Source organism: Podarcis bocagei (assembly GCF_964188305.1).
Source record: "Podarcis bocagei genome assembly, chromosome: 4".
Lineage (NCBI taxonomy): Eukaryota > Metazoa > Chordata > Lepidosauria > Squamata > Lacertidae > Podarcis > Podarcis bocagei.
Genome location: NC_138128.1, coordinates 66,774,883 through 66,793,397, shown reverse-complemented (window position 1 = coordinate 66,793,397; position 18,515 = coordinate 66,774,883). Strand labels below are relative to the sequence as shown.

Below are 18,515 nucleotides of genomic sequence, written 5' to 3'. Positions count from 1 at the left end.
TCTTTTTTTTTTGGAAATTATTTTTATTGGTTTTACAAATATAAAGTTATAAACAAAGAATCAAAAAGTATATCCATATAAAGAGATTCATCCAAATCTCAGGACTCCCCCCCCATGGGGTCCCATTATGAACATTTAATACTGCATATTTTTCTCTATACTCCAACTTTTATATCAGACCATATTATCCATGGTAATTTTTAAACTATAAATGAAATCAAAATGCTGCTAACGTTTCCATCTGCTTACAGTGGTCTCCTAAATAGCTTATAATTTCCCCCCATTCTTTTATAAAGTTTTTATCCTCTTGGTTTCTGAGTTTACCAGTCAGTTTTGCCATCCCGGCATAGTCCATCAGCTTGGTTTGCCACTCCTCTCTGGTAGGGACTTGGTCTTCTTTTTATGTATGGAACAACAGTCGCCCAGATGTTACTAGCCTAGAGATGGAAAGAAGACCAGCACCTCTTTTTCTAGAAAAATAGCATTGCATATATGTAAGTTGCTGCTGCCACCGCCAGTAAAACAGTGAGGTTTCCTTTTCTGCAGGGCAGCTTCTAATTTAGGACATGGTGGAAACAGCTTTGATAGAAATGGTTCCAGCCGCTATCTAGACAACACCAGCTTCCTTTGGGGTCATTGTCATTTTAAAGAATGGGTAAAGAAGAGTAGGGAAGCCACATAGCGGAGCAGCGTGAAGGGAATTAAAATTAATGCGAGAACTTAATACTGTTGACTTTACTAGCCTTGAAATAAGAACTGTGTGTGTGGTGGTATCATTGTACGATGCAGACTGGATCCCGCTTACAGACACTATTGTAATTAAAACAATCAATAATAAATGAGCTCAATAGGTTTTGGTAATTCAAGGTGGGCATCTAGCAATATCTCTGCTAGCTTTGCTGAAATACTGTTTTTGGAAAGGTTTGTGAAAGACAAAGGGTATCCTTTTAAATATAAGCCGCTCTGAGTGAGAAAGAAGGGGCAGCTTGATGGAGGAGCTCTTATTTGAGTGTGTGATGGGGCACTAGGGTTCCTCGGTTGTCACCTGGCCATCTAAGTAGGACCTGGTAGGCACCAACCAGGCAATGGCTCCTAAGGAGAACACATTTGGACATTGCCTGGAGACTTCACCTATGGGAGAAGAAGGGTGGAAGGAGCTCAACTGCTGTACCTTAGGCAGAATGAAGGGTGGGGAGACAGGGAGGCTATAAAATGCCTCAGGGAGAGGGAAGAAGGGGCAGAAGTTCAGTGGAGATCCAGGGATGAGTGTGGGTAAACGATATGATCAAATAAGGCTCTTCCACACAGTCTTTGCTTTGCTGCTGGATACGGCATACCCAAAGCCTATGATTACCTAGCATCTACCCACCTTACTCCCTGGGTATAGGAGCCCTAGATTTAAGCCTGCCAAGGGCATTGAAGTAGACTACACCTGTCTTCTTTGGTGGGGTGGGGGAGAGAATTTTCCCTGGAACCTTGAGGCATTGTGAGGATCCTGACTGTCCAGGGGGTTTGGGGACCTACTTCTGAGGAGACTTGACTGTAAAAAGAAAAAAGAAAAGAAAAAAGGGAGACTTGGGACACTCCATTGTAAGAACAGCACTGAAAGTAGCCACCTTGGAAGAAGAGGTCTGCTAAAGGGTTTATTGCCGAGAGCGTACTGGGCCCTGGGGGAAAGCAGATAATGTGAAGCAACATTTCTGAACTGAAGTCTGACATACAACTGACCAAATGTAAGTTGGTACCTTCTTTGACTCCCTTTGCTCGTTGTGGCCTATGGAAAGCATGGAAGGTGCCTCTTCCCCAGCAATACGTAACAGTGTTAGCAATTTGGTCTTGATCTTAACTATCGTCATACACAATTAGTTGTGCACTGCAGCAAATGGCTGTAGACACCAGCAAGCACCTTTTGCATTAAAGGTGTATCTAGTCTGTTAATGAAAGATTTTTTGAATGATTTGTAGAATTGTAGGCATGTATTAAGGTGCATCATGGATAAATGGGTGTGTGTGTAAGGGGGGCGGGGAGATGGAGAGAAGCGCAATCCTCAATAGACAGTGCAATCCTATGAATGTCTACTGAGAGTAAGATTCCTTGACACACTCCCAGTTTAATGTGCAGTCCGAGTATGGTATTTCCAGATCTTTAAAAATAAGATAGAATTGTAGAGTTAGAAGGAAAATTGAGGATCATCTAGTTCAGGCACCCCCAAACTCAGCCCTCCAGATGTTTTGGGACTACAACTCCCATCATCCCTAGCTAACAGAACTAGTGGTCAGGGATGCTGGGAACTGTATTCCCAAAACATCTGGAGGGCCGAGTTTGGGGATGCCTGATCTAGTCCAACCCCCTGCAATGCAGGAATATGCAGCTGTCCTATATGGGGGTTGAACTTGCAAACTTGGCATTATCAGATCTACACAAATAGCACTTCCCAGTTAAAAACTCTCACATATATCCTCATTGATCTCCACAGCAGCCTTTCTCTGGGAATTGCAGCTGTGCGAGGAGAATAAGGGTCTCTCAACAATTCTCAGCATCCTTAACAAACTACAGGTTCCATGATTATTTGGGGGAAGCCATGATTGTTTAATACGTATAGTGCAGATGGGTCTTAACAATGGAATCCTATGCATATACATTCAGATATAAGTTCTACTGAGTTTAATGATACACCCATATAGGGATGAGGTGTGTGTGGATTTTCAATTTAATTTGTATTTAAAGGTGAACTTACGAAATTTGCAAAGCAATACAAAGACTGAAACATGACCATTTTTCAAAAAGTTGCACTTATCTGTATTTTGCAACACAGTTCTCCATCCATACTAAAGTGTGCTTATAAATACATACATTAGTGAAAATAACTTACCAAAACACATATTAGGGGAAATGATTTGTAAAAGTGTGGCTGTTAGTGTCATTGGCACTAAAGTGCTGATGAACTGAGGACTTACCTTAAAAAATGCGAACTGATGTGGAAATGTGGAGAACTGGGAAAATGCGAAACTGCAGGAAACTGAAATTGACATATTTTGCCTTCCACACTCCCAGGTAAGTGTTTGCAAAGGACTGCAGCTTAATAAAATTAGCCCTTTGGAAGTTTTATCTGAATGTTTCCAAATTACCTGTGAACTATTTAACTTCCAGATGGGGGTATACTATGACAAGTTTCACTCTGGAATATACTTTCAGGGCTGAGTTATAAACCTGTCGAAACAGTGCACTGTAACATTAAAGCCAAACGGCTCCTGAATGACAATGTAAGAGATGCAACACAGGGTAAGAAAAGTTCTTAGATGAAGTGTAAACAAAATAATAAGGGTGACATTGAGTTTGTCACACAAGATTGGCTGTAGACAGGATAAACTTGTTTTGGCCTATCTGCAACAGGATACTCCCTGTAGTGTAAAGTTATATGGGGAATACTGTATGTTGGCCTGTTATCTTGAGTAGAATGCCCCTTTCTCCAAAGTATTTGCTTTTATACTACAAATGCAATATTCTTCTGGAAAAAAATATATTAAAGAGGACTGAATTGCAAAAGAGAGCCAGTGTGGTGTAGTGGTTAAGAGCGGTAGTCTCGTAATCTGGGGAACTGGGTTCGTGTCTCCGCTCCTCCACATGCAGCTGCTGGGTGACCTTGGGCCAGTCACACTTCTTTGAAGTCTCTCAGCCCCACTCACCTCACAGAGTGTTTGTTGTGGGGGAGGGAGGGAAAGGAGAATGTTAGCCGCTTTGAGACTCCTTAAAGGGAATGAAAGGCGGGATATCAAATCCAAACTCCTCCTCCTCCTCCTCTTCTTCTTCTTTAAAATTCCCATTGGGTCAAATGGGCTCAGTTCACTGTCCCAATGTGACAGAATGGATGAAGCAATTCAGAATGAAGGTAAGAGGGATCATGTTTTGATTCCTTCTAGTGTAAAACAAAACATTCCCTGTAAGCAGAAAACCAGACAGGCAGGGAGAGGGTTATGCTAGAACCTTTATTTATCCTTACGATAAGAGTTTTGGTTTCTAACTGCAGGGGATTTCATTACACAGGGTGGCTGGGGGCATCCAGAAATTGTAACCCCCAACTTGAGTTGGGGTACAGTGCATTTTACCACCTCACTGCCTACATAGACAAAGTTCTTTTGATGTTAGCAGGAGACGCTTGAACACGTGCCTTCGGCTGGATGCAGATGAAGCCTGCAATCATTTACAGTGTTCTACGAACACGCAGTACTTCCAAGCATTGGTTTGCACTTTTAGTTGAGGTGAGGCTACACGGGAAATTAGTGGAGCAAGTCAGTAATTTCTTAAACTCCACGGGTGGGAACTACCCGTGCTTGTACTCAGAAGCAAGTCCTCTTGAGTTAAGCAGGGTTACGAGGGCAGCTTAAGCTCAGCCAACCTGGGTCTGGATCCAGCCCCATACCGTAGCACGTGATACCTGACGCCGAAATCAATGGGCTCCGGTGGCTGGATAATGAACTCTGCAGAGGGAGACTAAGAAGCAGCTGACACTGCCTGTCACCCGGGATACTGGGAAAAAAAATGACGGGTGTCCCTTCCCGGCTACACACGCGCACTGCGAGTGGAATACGGGAAACAGGGCAAGGCTGGCTGAGCTGCCCCAACGGGCTGGTTACCAAGAGGGATATGTAACAATACCGTACCGCCCTTTGTTATAGGCGGGAGCCTTAGATGATATACGGTAAACCTGCGAGCCTTCCATCAGCCAGCCATGGGCGTCAGAGGGCCGGATGTTTACAAGGCGCCACTTCCGCGCCAGCAACGTCGTCTCTATGGTCGGCGGCGATGACCGCCGAGAGGTCCCCGTGCGCCTGCGCGAGCCGGGCCCCCTTAGGCCGCTCCTGCCGCCACCATCACCGTAGTCGGCTGCGTTGAGCAGGACCGGCTGGTGGAGCCGAGGAGCGCAGCAGCAGCAGCAGCAACAGCCGGCGCCCCGCCCCGTCGGTCCCTGTGCGCCACCGTGAGGGGCCGGGCCGCCTCCTCCTCCTCCTCCCCCTGCCCTTCCCCGCTCCCCTTCCCCGCTCCCAGCCGCGCCGCTGGCTCCCCGGGGGTTCTGCGTCGGCAAATGGTTGGGCCGGAGGATGCCGGAGCTCAGGGCAGCGCGTCCTTGCTTCCCTCGGGCCGGGAGAAGGAGGAGGCGGCGTCGCCGGAGGAGGAGGAGGCGAAGGGCGGCAGCGGCGACGACGACGACGCGGAAGCGGACGGCAGCCGAGAGGGCCCCGGGGCCCGGCTGCGCTGCTACCTGGCCGGCAAGAGGCCGCCCAACGGGGACGCCTGCGGCGCAGGGAGGATGACCAACGGGGACGCCGGCTTCCTCCTGCCGCCGCCGCCGCCTGCGCCGCCTCAGGGGGGCACGTCGAGCCCCTCGGAGCCGCCGGCTTCGCAAAGCACGACGCTCCACAACGGCGGCTGCCGCGCCTTTTTCCTGCCGGTGGCCCAGAGCGCGGTTGCTCTCGAGGAGGAGCCGCCGCCGCCGCCGCCGCCGCCTCTGTCGCTGAAGAGCTGCGGCCTCGCCGCCCCGGCCATGTCTCCCTCGCCCTCTTCGTCGTCGTCGTCGTCCGCTTCAGGGAGCCCTTCCCCGGCTTCCGAGGAGGCGGCGGAGAGCCTGGCCTCCCCGTCGGCGAGGGCTCTCCCGTGCCTGCCCTCGCTGGCTTTCATGGACATCAACCTCAACTCCCGCAACACCTTCGAGGTGAGCCGCCGACGCAGCGCCCCGGAGCATTTGCAGCCGCAGCAGCAGCCTCCGCCGCCGCCCGCCCTCGCCTCCGGCGCCAATGCAGCTGCTGCCGCCGCCGCCGCCGCCGGCTCCGAGCAAGGGGACCGGGCGAAGCGGCTGGGGGGCCTCGCCAGCTCCAGCTTCGCCGAATTCTTCACGAGGTGAGTGACTCACGCGGCCGCTCCCCGGGACTCCTGCGGGGAAAAGGGGCTGCCGCATGCGGGAGGAGAGCGTAACCTTGTAACTTAATAGGAGAGGAAACCAGCCGGAATCCCCCTCCCCACCCGCTCTGGAAGCAGGCTTTGAAACGGTGCCGGAGCTGTCATTTTAAACCTTAAACCTCTTGCTTGAGAGTTGTGGCCATTGCGGTCAAGGTGTCTTGACTCTGTATCCCTTCAGATCCATTTCCTGCAGTGTACTCTCCCAGGTGTGCTCTTTTGCCCACCCCCTTCCCCTGGCTAGTATAGTTGTAGCTTGGTGTATCGTTAAGTCTTATGAAGCTGAACTGCAACAAGAACTCCTTTTTAAAAGTTAAAACGGTGGTGATAACTCTTTTGGAAGAGGAAAGTAGCAGTGGCCAAGGTATGCTTAAGCACCCTTTGTGAAGGACCTGTTTTTGATGAGAAGATTTTAAAGATGAGGGGGTGTGTGTGTAAAGAACCTTCAGAGAGAATTTGCCCTTGTCTTACTGAGCTCATGGGTAGCCTAAATCCAAAGTGTGCTCAGTCTGGCATAGTGGTTAGAGTGTTAGACGAGGAAGGGGGAGACCCAGGTTCAAATCCCTGTTCACCTAGTGACCTCTGCTCACTGGGTGACCTTGGGCCAGTCACTACATCTCAGCCTAACCTACCCTGCATGCTTGTTGAGGATAAAATGGAGAAATGGGAGAACTGTTTATGCCACCTTGAACTCTTTGGAGGAAAGGTGAGGTATGAATGTAAAGATGCAGTAATAAAAAACCTCTCTTTTTTGGTATCTTATTTAATGCTTATACATGAAGGATGACGTTTTCTATGATGCTTTTGTCTCTACTCAGTTGAATCTATTTGACTAAGCATGCAGTAGCATTTTATGCTTTTCAGCTTCACTAATCTATTTTCTGAACTGTCAACAAGAAATTGTGATAGCGTTCTGTGCAAGATGTCCTGCTAAATTGTGGAGTCTCAAGTTGTTTGCTTTACTACGCATATCATATTGAATACTAAAGCTGCCTCTTGTTGCATCTTTTCTCCTATGTTTGATTAAATAATTGTCTAGTTAGAAGAGAAAGGGAAACAATTCAGCATAGTGATACTGTACAAACATTTATATATTGCTCTTTAGTAAAATATTGTTCTCAGGTGTCACAAAAGAGGAATGTATCATGTACTTGCCCAAATGTACACTGCTCTTTGTGGCATCTTTAAAGGACATACCTTGATAAACAGACTCATAGAATCACAAGAGCTGGGAGGGATCACAAGGGCCATCTAGTCCAGCCCCCTGCAATGCAGAAATCTTTTGCCCAAATAACTAGCACATAGTTGATTGGGCTTGTCTAGTGCCTTTGCATTTTTCTGGAGTGACTATCCAAGAACAGTTGAGTACCCACTGGGAGCAATGCTTATTTTGTCTAGTTAAAATGCTAATGGCATTCTAATAACTTCCTGCCTTGTGCATATTTCGTTGTATAGCAATTGATTATTTTCCCTTAATAATCTTTGCTGCATGTGAATTTCAAAACTTAACTTTATTATTTTTACAATAATGGAGAAGATAATATTCCCTTCGTAAGCCAGCTTTGATTCTTTTTTTCTTTTTTCTTTTCTTTTCCGCAAGCAGAAATGAGATGTTCCAAGTTGAACAACTGTTAGCCAAGAATGAAGTAAGGTTTTGTGGCTATGTTGTAGCCTGGACTTGAAGAATCAACACATTTTTATACATAGCTGGTTTCTCTGGTCACAGTGATGGAAGACTTGATGGGTATTGGGATTGTTATAGTGGAATGCAAGTAATATACCATTTTAAATTATTCATTTCTCCGAAGGGGTTTTAGTTCTCTCATCTGCCAGTTTTCAAAAAGCATCATTTGCTTCCTGGATATTGAAACTATGTCTTAGTACTGATTGTTTATAGCAGATACTCGATGCTGATTTTAGCATTTAGTGCTATGTGAAATAATGTTAGGGATACCTTATTCTTTTCCACATACTGTGGACTCTGTGTTACACTTGTGAGGCATCTGACGGGGTGCAAATTAGTTCCCTCAAGCTTAGCATGACTGAAAGGGCTGGGAGGTGCTAGAATGGACAAGCCCAATTGAATATAACATAGATTACAAACTGTTATGTCATTGCCCTGATAGGATTGGTGAAAGTGTTGCACACTGACGCTGCATCATAGTGTGTAGGTCTTGTGTTGTGTAACCATTAATGTCATTCTGTTATTTACTGGTGAGTTTTTCTAGTTTCTCTCTGGCTTGGCTCTCACCACACCTCAAATGTGTTTGAACAGCTACTCTAGTATTAATTACTGGTTTGACTTTTCCTCTCTGCCTGAACTGCTTACCATTTCATAATACAACTTCATGTGGTAGAAGAAGGTGCTAGTGCACATTTCCCTAGATGCCATTATCTCCTAACAGGTGGTTGTAGGATTGTACTGTTGCTATCCCTAAACTCTGTTCTGATCTGCTTTTTAGTACTTCCTTCAGTATCCTTCATTGATGTTTTCTGATTGCATTTCCTGAGTATAAGTGAAGCTATGATGATAATTTATTGGGGAAATTACTTAGATACCAAAAGTCTGTGTAAATATTGGGTCTTTAAGATTCTAAAGCCATCGCAAATGTTGGCTGTTCTCGTTCCTCATTTTGTATTCAACAATTTTTTCATGGTCTGGCGAGTTCCAATAGGAAAACATCACTTTAAAAAACGCTTTTTATAAATATAGGTGATGATGTCAAGTAGTTTCAAGCTTTGTTCATAGAACAGGAAGAGATGCTATCTTCCATTGAATCTCCGGGAATAACTTGGAACGCTCTTTGCATTTTCTTATGGCTATCTTTTTATGGTTGTGGCACATGCTGACTTGGTTTAGATGTCACAGTAAACTAAACTATGGCTTACTGAGATCGCCCAGATGCCCAGCGAGGGGTGTATACTCACTTTGCTCTTCCCCAGTTTTGCGCTACACCAAGCTAAGTAAAGTTTGGCTTAACACGTCACCTGAACCAAGACTTGCACTCCATGTCTAACCTTGAGCCAAGGGTTTGTACAATATAAATGCTGTGGGCTTGGTTTTTTTAAAAGTCCATAAAAATGGAGCAAATTTATGATTTGATGCTTGTGAAACTGACAGAATGAAACTGACATAGCTACAGATAAATATTAGGCAAGCTTGGCAGCTAGGGTAATTCTCTGATGCAAATTACTGTATCCAAATTACCCTAATTTGTATAGGAAGCATCTTTCAATTCAAAATGTTCAGGGAAAACTCGCATCACTGTTCTTCCTACAACCAACCACATTCCTTTTGGAGCTTTTTGGTCTACTCAGAGGAGACATGGTAGTTCAGAAGCTTACAACTAACATGATGTAGAATAGGAATACATTTGCTTGAGTTATAGCTTGTTAAGCGATTCACTGATAGTGCTTCTGTGTAAGTGAGACATGCAACAAAATAATTGTAGTGTGGAATACTCCTTTTCATTATTCTAGCCACTCTATTCTGTCTCGTCCTCTGTTTTCTATCCTCTCAATAGTCAAAGCAGCATTTTGAGTGTGCTTAGTCCTTATTGAGCTGTTTGTGAGGTTCCCTCCTCACGTTTTTTCTTTTTAAGGTTTTTTACTTCTTCAAACCGTGTGGTTTTTCTGAGCCCCTTGATACCTCCCTCTTGTGCATGGGTGGAGCTATGTTGATACTTGATGAATTTTGTAAATGTAAGTGGTGATCTGGCTTTTAAAGAAGATACAGTATATCTAGGTTAATTCATTTGGTTAGGTCAGTTTTACAGCTGAAAATAGAGGAGCAAACCTACCAAATACTGTGTCTGCTGAGTCTGAATTCTGGAATCTGTATTGGAAGCTGGTTATCTCTGACCCATGCGTTGTATTAGTAGTGGATAATAATTCTCTGTCACTGGAGATTGACTGGTGAGTGTCTCTCAAGCATTCTTCCTAGCAATTGCATTACAGCAACTTTAGGGGTCTCAGGTTCCGAGGACACGTGCTTTGTGCCACAACCCTATTACTAATTAAGCACTGGGATTCCTGGTACAGAGACTCATAACAATTAGGATGTTAAAATTAGGACTCAATGAAATAAGTTATATTTCAGTATTTGACATTTTAAAAAGCCATTGAATCTTGCTCAGAAGCTTGGGGCAACTGTGTCTCAGTAATGACATTGTATTTTGATTTCTAGAGGGTTAAGTATTGTATTTTGAATATCTAAAAATCTGAAAATCATTGTTGGGGCACTTAAAGTATCCTGCCATGTGAGCACTAATTGGGGCAAGTGTTTTTACTTTTTAAATTACTTTTTAAAGACCAGTAAGTAAAGAAAAGCAGAAATTGTTAAATATAAGTGTTAAAAGCTATAGTATGCTTTCTTGGACATCTTATGAAGACTGTTTCAAACAAAGATATCATAATATATAAAATATGTTTTTCTTATACTAGCTATTATACCTTTCCTGTATTACTGTGAAATCTGTAACTATGATTTCAATCCTAAACACACCTACTAGGGAACAAACCCTGTTGAACATGGTAGAAACTCTGAGTACAACATGCAAAATATTTCATTTCCCATTGTTCACTTTTTAAAAACATATCTATTAGTGCTCTAAGACAACAGAGAAATACACAGAAATGTGTTCTAAATAGTCTTACCTGCTTTAAATGGAATGGGTGAGAAATTGTTTTCCACATTCAATTACAGGCTTGTATGAGGATAGTACTCCACATAACCTACTTGAGAAGTTGTTAAACTTGAATGTTGAAGTAGTATAATGTGCAGAGGCATGTTTCACTGTGCTCTAGCTTGTAGTTGTGGTTCTTCGGGAATCTAATTCTGTTCCAATTAAAACAAATTAGAATGACACAAATAGAGGCTAAAAGCCACAATTTATTTTCTTGGTGGTCCCCTGCCATTGTACACTAACATTGCCATTGTTAGTGTAGTTCTGGTAGCAAAGATGAAATGAAGTGTTTTGAAATTTAAATTCATATTGCTCATAGATGAAACTTTCTCCTGGTATAAATGTTTCTCTTTCCTATATGTGGAGGCTGAATTACTGTCACAGTATTCTTTTCATCTTTATTTCAACTGGACAATGCCCTGGCCTGCCAGAAATTCAGTTTATGTGTAGGGGTGAATAGTAAGAGCTATGAATGTTTTCCCCACCCTGGGTCGTCCCCCCCCCAACTCTGCAAACTTTAGTTAGTTTAAAACTAACTTTGATTTTCTGTGTAACTTTTAAAGGATGTGTGGGGCAACTGTGGCCCCCAGATGTTGCTTAACCACAACTTCCTTTATCCTGGCCATTGGCCATGCTGACTGAGGTTGATGGGAGTTAGGGGACGGGTATCTGTTGGATCTAAGTTCCCTACACCTCTGTTACATGTTGGTGAGAGTTGTTTCTCTAGAACTGCAGGTTATTTGTGTCTTTAGTTCTAATAATAATAATAATAATAATAATAATAATAATAATAATAATAATATTTTTTTATTTATACCCCGCACTCCCCAGCCAAGGCCGGGCTCAGAGCGGCTTACAAGCAATAATAAAAACAAGATGAGTGATTACAACTTAAAAACAAAAATAAAATACAACAATTAAAATAATGGAACATTAAAATATTAAAATGGAGCCTCATTGCAGGAGAAGGAAAAGAAAAAAGAAAAAGGGGGCGGAGGGAATCAAATTGGCTCCAATCCAAAGGCCAGGCGGAACAACTCTGTCTTACAGGCCCTGCGGAAAGAGATCAGATCCTGCAGGGCCCTGGTCTCATGAGACAGAGCGTTCCACCAAGTTGGGGCCGGTGCTGAAAAGGCCCTGGCTCTGGTTGAAGCCAATCTAACTTCCTTAGGGCCTGGGACCACTAGGGTGTTGTTATTTATGGACCTTGAGGCTCTCCGTGGGGCATACCAGGCGAGGCGGTCCCGTAGGTACGAGGGTCCTAGGCCGCGAAGGGCTTTAAAGGTCAAAAGCAGCACCTTAAATCTGACCCTGTACTCCACCGGGAGCCAGTGCAGCTTGAAAAGCACTGGATGAATATGCTCCCATGGCAGAGACGCTGTGAGGAGCCTCGCTGCAGCATTCTGTACCCGCTGGAGTTTCTGGGACAGCTTCAAGGGCAGCCCCGCGTAGAGCGAGTTACAGTAGTCAAGCCTGGAGATGACTGTTGCATGGATCACTGTGGCCAGGTCGGGGCGGGAAAGGTAAGGGACCAACTGCTTGATGCGGCGAAGGTGGAAAAATGTCGCCTTGGCTGTTGCTGTGACTTGCGCCTCCATGGAAAGGGAGGCGTCAAGGATTACACCCAAACTCTTAACGGAAGGCAATGGCACTAATTGGGCCCCCGCAAGAGAAGGGAGTTGGTCCCTCATCCCCATGCTATCCCGACCTAGCCATAGGACCTCTGTCTTCGAAGGATTTAGTTTCAATCGGCTCCCACGAAACCATCCAGCCACAGCTTCCAAGCATCTGGTCAGTGTGTAAGGGGCCGAGTTGGTGTGGCCATCCATCAGTAGATAGAGCTGAGTGTCATCAGCATATTGATGACAGCCCAGCCCAAAGCTCCGGATAATCTGGGCAAGGGGGCGCATAAAGATGTTAAAAAGCATTGGGGAGAGAATTGCGCCCTGCGGCACTCCACACACCAAGGAGTGGCGTGATGACATTTCCCTCCCTAGTGCCACCCTCTGTCCCCGACCAGAGATAAAAGAGCACAACCAGTTACGGGCTATGCCCTGTATCCCCACGTCTGCAAGGCGATGGTCCAGAAGATCATGATCAACCATGTCAAAGGCTGCTGACAAATCTAAAAGGATCAGCAGTCCTGACCCGCCTCGATCCAGTTGTCTACGGATATCATCTGTTAGGGCAACCAGAGCCGTCTCCGTCCCAAAACCAGGACGGAAACCGGACTGAAATGGATCTAATGCCGATGTTTCCTCCAGAAACCTACCAAGCTGTTCAGCAACCGCTCTCTCAATTACCTTACCCAGGTATGGAAGATTTGAAACTGGGCGGTAATTGGATAGGTCTAAGGGATCTAATGAAGCTTTCTTTAAGAGTGGACGCACCACTGCTTCCTTCAGTTCCCCTGGGAATGTCCCCGTGTCAAGGGACAAATTGATAATTTCAACCAGGGGGGTCCGCGCAACATCTGGACACTCCCTAATCAGCCAAGACGGGCACGGATCAAGGAGGCAGGTGGTGGGCCTACCAACTTGGAGGAATCTATCCACATCAGTAGGGAGTATCCGATCGAAATGGTCCAACACTGGACCTGAAGTCAGTCGAGGGGCCTCCAGTTCAGTCACTGTATCTAAATTGGCAGGGAGGTCACGGCGGAGCAACAGGACTTTCTCCGCAAAAAAGCTCGCGAATGCCTCACAGCTGTGGGTCGAATTTGTGCTTAAATTTGGTTGTCCTCCTAAGGACGTTATTGACCTAATTATTCTAAAGAGTTCTGTGCACAGTTAAGTAGAAACAATGCATAGGACTGTAGCTGGTGACTGTAGTACAACAATGGGAGTGTCTGAAGATGTCATATACTATTTATTGTCCCTGTGATGCTCACCTGCCTCTCATTTACTCTTCTTCCACAATTTGTCCATCTCTCCCTCCCCCCCCATGCCCCTGCTGCAGCAGATACAGTGGTACCTTGGGTTAAGAACTTAAGTCGTTCTGGAGGTCCGTTCTTAACTTGAAACTGTTCTTAACCTGAGGTACCACTTTGGCTAATGGGGCTTCCCGCTGCTGCCGCGCTATTTCTGTTCTCATTCTGAAGCAAAGTTCTTAACCCGAGGTACTATTCCTGGGTTAGCGGAGTTTGTAACCTGAAGCGTCTGTAACCCAAGGTACCACTGTACAGGGGATGAAGTGGCAGGCTTCAGTGTGGGGATAATAAACTCCTAAAAATTGCTTAACACTGTTGGATACCACACTTACAATTGCAGATATCTAAGGACATGAATCCACTGGTAGCATGGAAAAGTTAGCAAAATGGGTTCGTTATGTATGAAAATTTCGTTTTGTGATGCAGTGATGGCCTATTAATGTGATATAAAGCTTAACTGCATCTGAAGAACCAGCCATTTGTCCTTATGATGTGCTTTGGTAAAGGCAGGGCTTCTACCTTAATTACTTTAGAGGTGCATTAGGGGCATACTTAAGACCTCTTCATCACTTTTTACTTTGACGGAATGTCTCTGTAAGTAATTCTTGGTGATAGTGTTTGAATGCAGGGACAGAATTCTCTGCTGTGTTTCTACTTTTTAGGCTTCTTCCTGATGTGCTAAAGAAGTAATGTAACAAGCACCAGTGTAAGTTTCCCTTTAGAGTTAGACAATAGAAAGTAAAATACCAGTGATGGTTTTTACTCTATGGTTTTATGCAGTGCTTTTTTCGGGGGGGGGGGGACACAGGGGTACGCATACCCCTAAACATTTTGTGAATCTTTGTACTTTTGTCCATTTACTCTGTTTCTTTTTCCTGATTTGAACTGTAAAATGGCGATTTTCTTGAGTCAAAATGAGAATACCCCTAAACATTCCCCCCCGAAAAAAGCACTGGTTTTATGCATACAGTGGTACCTCGCAAAACGAATGCCTCGCAAGACAAAAAACTCGCTAGATGAAAGGTTTTTCCGTTTTCGATTTGCCTCGCAAGACGAATTTCCCTATGGGCTTGTTTCGCAAGACGAAAACGTCTCGCGACTTTGTTTCCTTTGTCTAAAAACAAAGACATGTTTTGTTTATAAAGTTAATTTATTTTCCCTTCAATTTTTGAACTGCTCTTTACAGTATGTGTGACTTTAAAGAGCAGTTAATAAACTGTTGTTGTACCAAATTTGGCTTTGTTTGGACTTTTTTTGACCATAGGAACGCATTAATTGATTTTCAATGCATTCCTATGGGATTTCGTGATTCGCAAGACGAAAAATTCGCTAGACGACAAAACTCGCGGAACGAATTAATTTCGTCTTGCGGGGCACCACTGTATTTTATTGTAAACCGCTTTGCTGTTTCTTCGTGTGAAGTAGCAGTTCATACATCTTTTTTAAAAAAGAAATAAAATAAATTGTTACCAGTTGGATACTTGTAATGTGGAATGGTAGCTTAAGTTGGACAGACTCCATGTGTCTCTTTCAGTGAACAGATAAACCTGGGAGTAAGAGCCACTATTCTGACAATGACAGCCGTCCAATTCCAAGGTAGTGATGAGGCTGAAACTAACCTCAGGATAGCATACCGTTTCATACCCATATTGCCTAAATGCATCTGTTAAGCAGGTGGCCCTTTTTGTTAATTGCATTTTATTATGTTTTGAGAAGGCTGTGTTGACAATTCTCTTATTGGGCAGACTTGAAAATGAGAAAACTCAGTGAGATGAGCAGCAGGACTCATTCTATCAGCTCTTTTGAAAGTCCCCTGAACTGTTTCCATCTGGTTATAAGAACTATTAATTTTTAGGAATTGGCAGCTGAGTTTGCTTTTTTCCTCTTTCCCTTGTATGTCATGTCTTTTAGGTTGTCAGCCCGCGGTGCAGGCAGGGTCTGTCTTATTTAAACAGACTGTATATGCAAGCCACTCTCGGAGTCTTCCTGACTGAAGAGCGTGGTACAAATGCCCTTAGTAAGCAAGAGAGGAAGAAATAGCCTCATCAATAAGAAATAACACACCATTTAAGAGGGTACAAATGGACCTGCAACATTCCTATTGTAAGGCTGTTAAGTGAAATTAGGGTTGCCAACCCTTGCTGGCAGCTGCTTTTTCTTTTCTACATCTAACAACCCACTCATTGGGTGACATAGGGCACGGGAATCAGCATGACCCCCTATTAATGTTACCCCTGCTTCCGCCCCCCCCCCCATATAATTTATGGTTGTTAAAGGTGCAGGAGCAGAGAGACCTGGGCTTTTCAAGTTAATTGGCAAGTCTAAAGAGTATCAGTGCCAAAGGGAGAAGGAAATTCAGCTGATAAAGCAGACTCAACTCCCTACATCTTCTTCCTTTTCCCCTGAAGGTTCTCCTTCTGCTTCAATAGCTGCCCGGAAGATACCCAACTGCTGTGGTCTTTGGAGATATTCTCCTCCTGCCCCGCATGCCACAACTGTATGATGTCGTCCTCTCTCCATAGAAAGTCAGCATGTTGGAGAGGGCTAGGCTACAGTCTCTCCCCCACCCCCATACTTGATTTCTTTGTGGGACAAACATATTACATGGGAAAGCATACTGCCATCTCTCTCTCTCTCTCTCTCTCTCTCTCTCTCTCTCTCTCTCTCTCTCACACACACACACACACACACACACACACTCAGACTCAGACTCAGACTGTTCATTCAGACATAGCCTTACCACCTTCCTGAGAGCTAGGCCAGGGAACTAGGAAAAACTAACATTTAAACTGCCCATTCAGGCAATTTAGTTCTGTGTTTTGTTAAACACAGGTCATGACCTGGAAGCAGAGAATACAACATTGCTTATTCCTCTTCTTGACTTCGATTCATTACAGGTGTGGGATATCTGTGGCCCTCCAGATGTTGCTCAACTATGGTTCCCATCAGCCCTAGCAACCATGGTCAATAGTCAGGGATGATAGGAGTTGCAGTTCTGCAACCTCTGGAGGGCCAAAGGTTCTGCACACCTGGTCCTGCTAGTTAATGTTATAACAGAGAACCACAACCACGGCTGCAGATTCAGCTTCACTCATTTATTCTAACCTAGGTCAATGCACATTTTAAGTGCCCGGTTTCTACGGTTCCTTTGCAGGTGCTTGCCAGGGCAAGTGAGTGGGAGGTTAATTCTGGACCATAACCTTGGATTAGAAGGAGCAGAAGCTTTGTTACCAGCAAGAATAAAACACTCTGAACTACTTCAGCTTCATGAAACAAAGTTCAAATAGCTTCATTATGTGTAAAAGGTGACTTTGTTCCGTCTTTCCGTGTGTGTGTGTGACATAATACTTGTACCTTTGGAACCAAAACTCAGGTTAGATTTAGATGTGACTTGCTCTACTGATTTCTTAACAACAAACATGTAAGCAGTTCCATGGTGCTGGGGACTAACACCTAAATGTGGCAGAAATTGTCAACCTGTACATTTTGATTGTTCATTTATAAAATAGTGAGTTGGTTTTTTTAACATAGTCCCCTCAAGATGGCTTACGCAGTACAAAACCAGAATGCAAGAAGTTTACAATAGGAGCAGCATTAAATATTTCATACGTAGGTCAGTTAAAACAGGATACAATTCATTCACCCCTCCATGAAATGTCATTCTTTCCTACCAAACCATAGGTTTTCTCCCTGCAAAGTGTTCTTCAGGGTTTAACATGTTGCCTCATCTGCATAGTGACAAAGTAATATGTGTTGTGGGGCTTAGAAGCTTTGGGGCAGGGCAGATGGTGACGACTGAGCTGGAAAAATAAGCCTCATGTTGCCATTGTGCTATCAAGATTTCTGTCCATTTTCCAGTCCCTGGATTGGCAGCTTAGGTACGGCTGGGAGTACTGGTCTACATAGAAAGAGCAATATAGCACCATAATGGCTGCTTATGCATACTTTCTTCACCTTTCCACTTTCCTCCCATGTTCTAAGACACACTCATGCGCCTTCCCTGGCTTCGTATCTGCTGCCAGTGACAAGAGAAATAAAGGGAGGGGCCTGTTGACACCCAAGGCTGTGCAGAGAAGCCACAACTGGTTGCTGTTTATGTGGCCAGGTTGACTTTGATAGGTGACGATACCCTGTTACAAGTGCTACATAATGCATTATTTGGACCTGAAATATTGGGGGGGGGAGGGGTTTGCTTGCTTAGTTGGGTGACTAATGTGCCAATGCAGTGACAATTCTTTATATAAAATTTAAAAATGTTATACACTGTGTCTGCTAGAGCAGGATACCTTTAGTTGAAAGTTTCTTAAACGCCATGACAGTATTTTGATGTTACAGAAATGGCAAAGGTGTGCCTACATTTTCATAGATGGTGAAAAAAACCATGCTTTCTTGGTTCACCTCTTTCTACCTAGTATAAATGCCAGTTAAATTACTATTAAACACTAAAATACCGGTAGTTAAATCAAAGCTACTTAATCATTGGAGATAATTCAAATATAAAATGTTCATGACAGCAGAACAGCATTTGTTGCATCAACTTTAGCTCTTCCAGCCCTGAGCAAAATATATGGACTGTACAGCTAGGCTGAGATTGGATGGATTCACCAAGGTTTATCGTTTGTATTCTGTGTAGGTGACAGATTTCCCATCACTGTCTAGGGGTTTTTGCAGTGAGGGATAGTCCTCTCATGGACTTGCTTGGCAGGCTTCTCTGCTGTGGTTGCTTCTTTGCATTACAACATTCGTCCTCCTCCCACAGAACTGGAATGTGTATTTTCACTTTCCAATAGAAAATTATGGAAGGAAGGCTAATGCTACTATTCCGTATGTGTTACCTAATTTTTGCCAACAAAAAGGAAGCAAGAAGAACATCCCTGTGTTCTCAGTTGGAAAGGAAATATAGTTCATAAAATTAGTACTTGTACATCAGCCTTGTGAATAACTAGCAA

The 18,515-nt window shown here is 44.3% G+C and overlaps 1 protein-coding gene across 3 annotated transcripts in view; it reads left to right on the top strand.

The window, feature by feature from the left end:
• The first annotated feature begins 4,210 nt into the window (after window positions 1-4,210).
• Window positions 4,211-18,515, top strand: part of TBC1D12 (TBC1 domain family member 12) — a 47,072-nt gene continuing 32,767 nt past the window's right edge. The window contains exon 1 of one of the 3 annotated variants that reach the window (XM_081189606.1): window positions 4,211-5,895. In XM_081189606.1, the coding sequence (XP_081045732.1) occupies window positions 5,084-5,895 (812 nt within the window). In that variant the 5' untranslated portion in view covers window positions 4,211-5,083. The remainder of the gene's footprint in view (window positions 5,896-18,515) is intronic. The other 2 variants (XM_081189607.1, XM_081189605.1) reach the window with 2 other exon arrangements.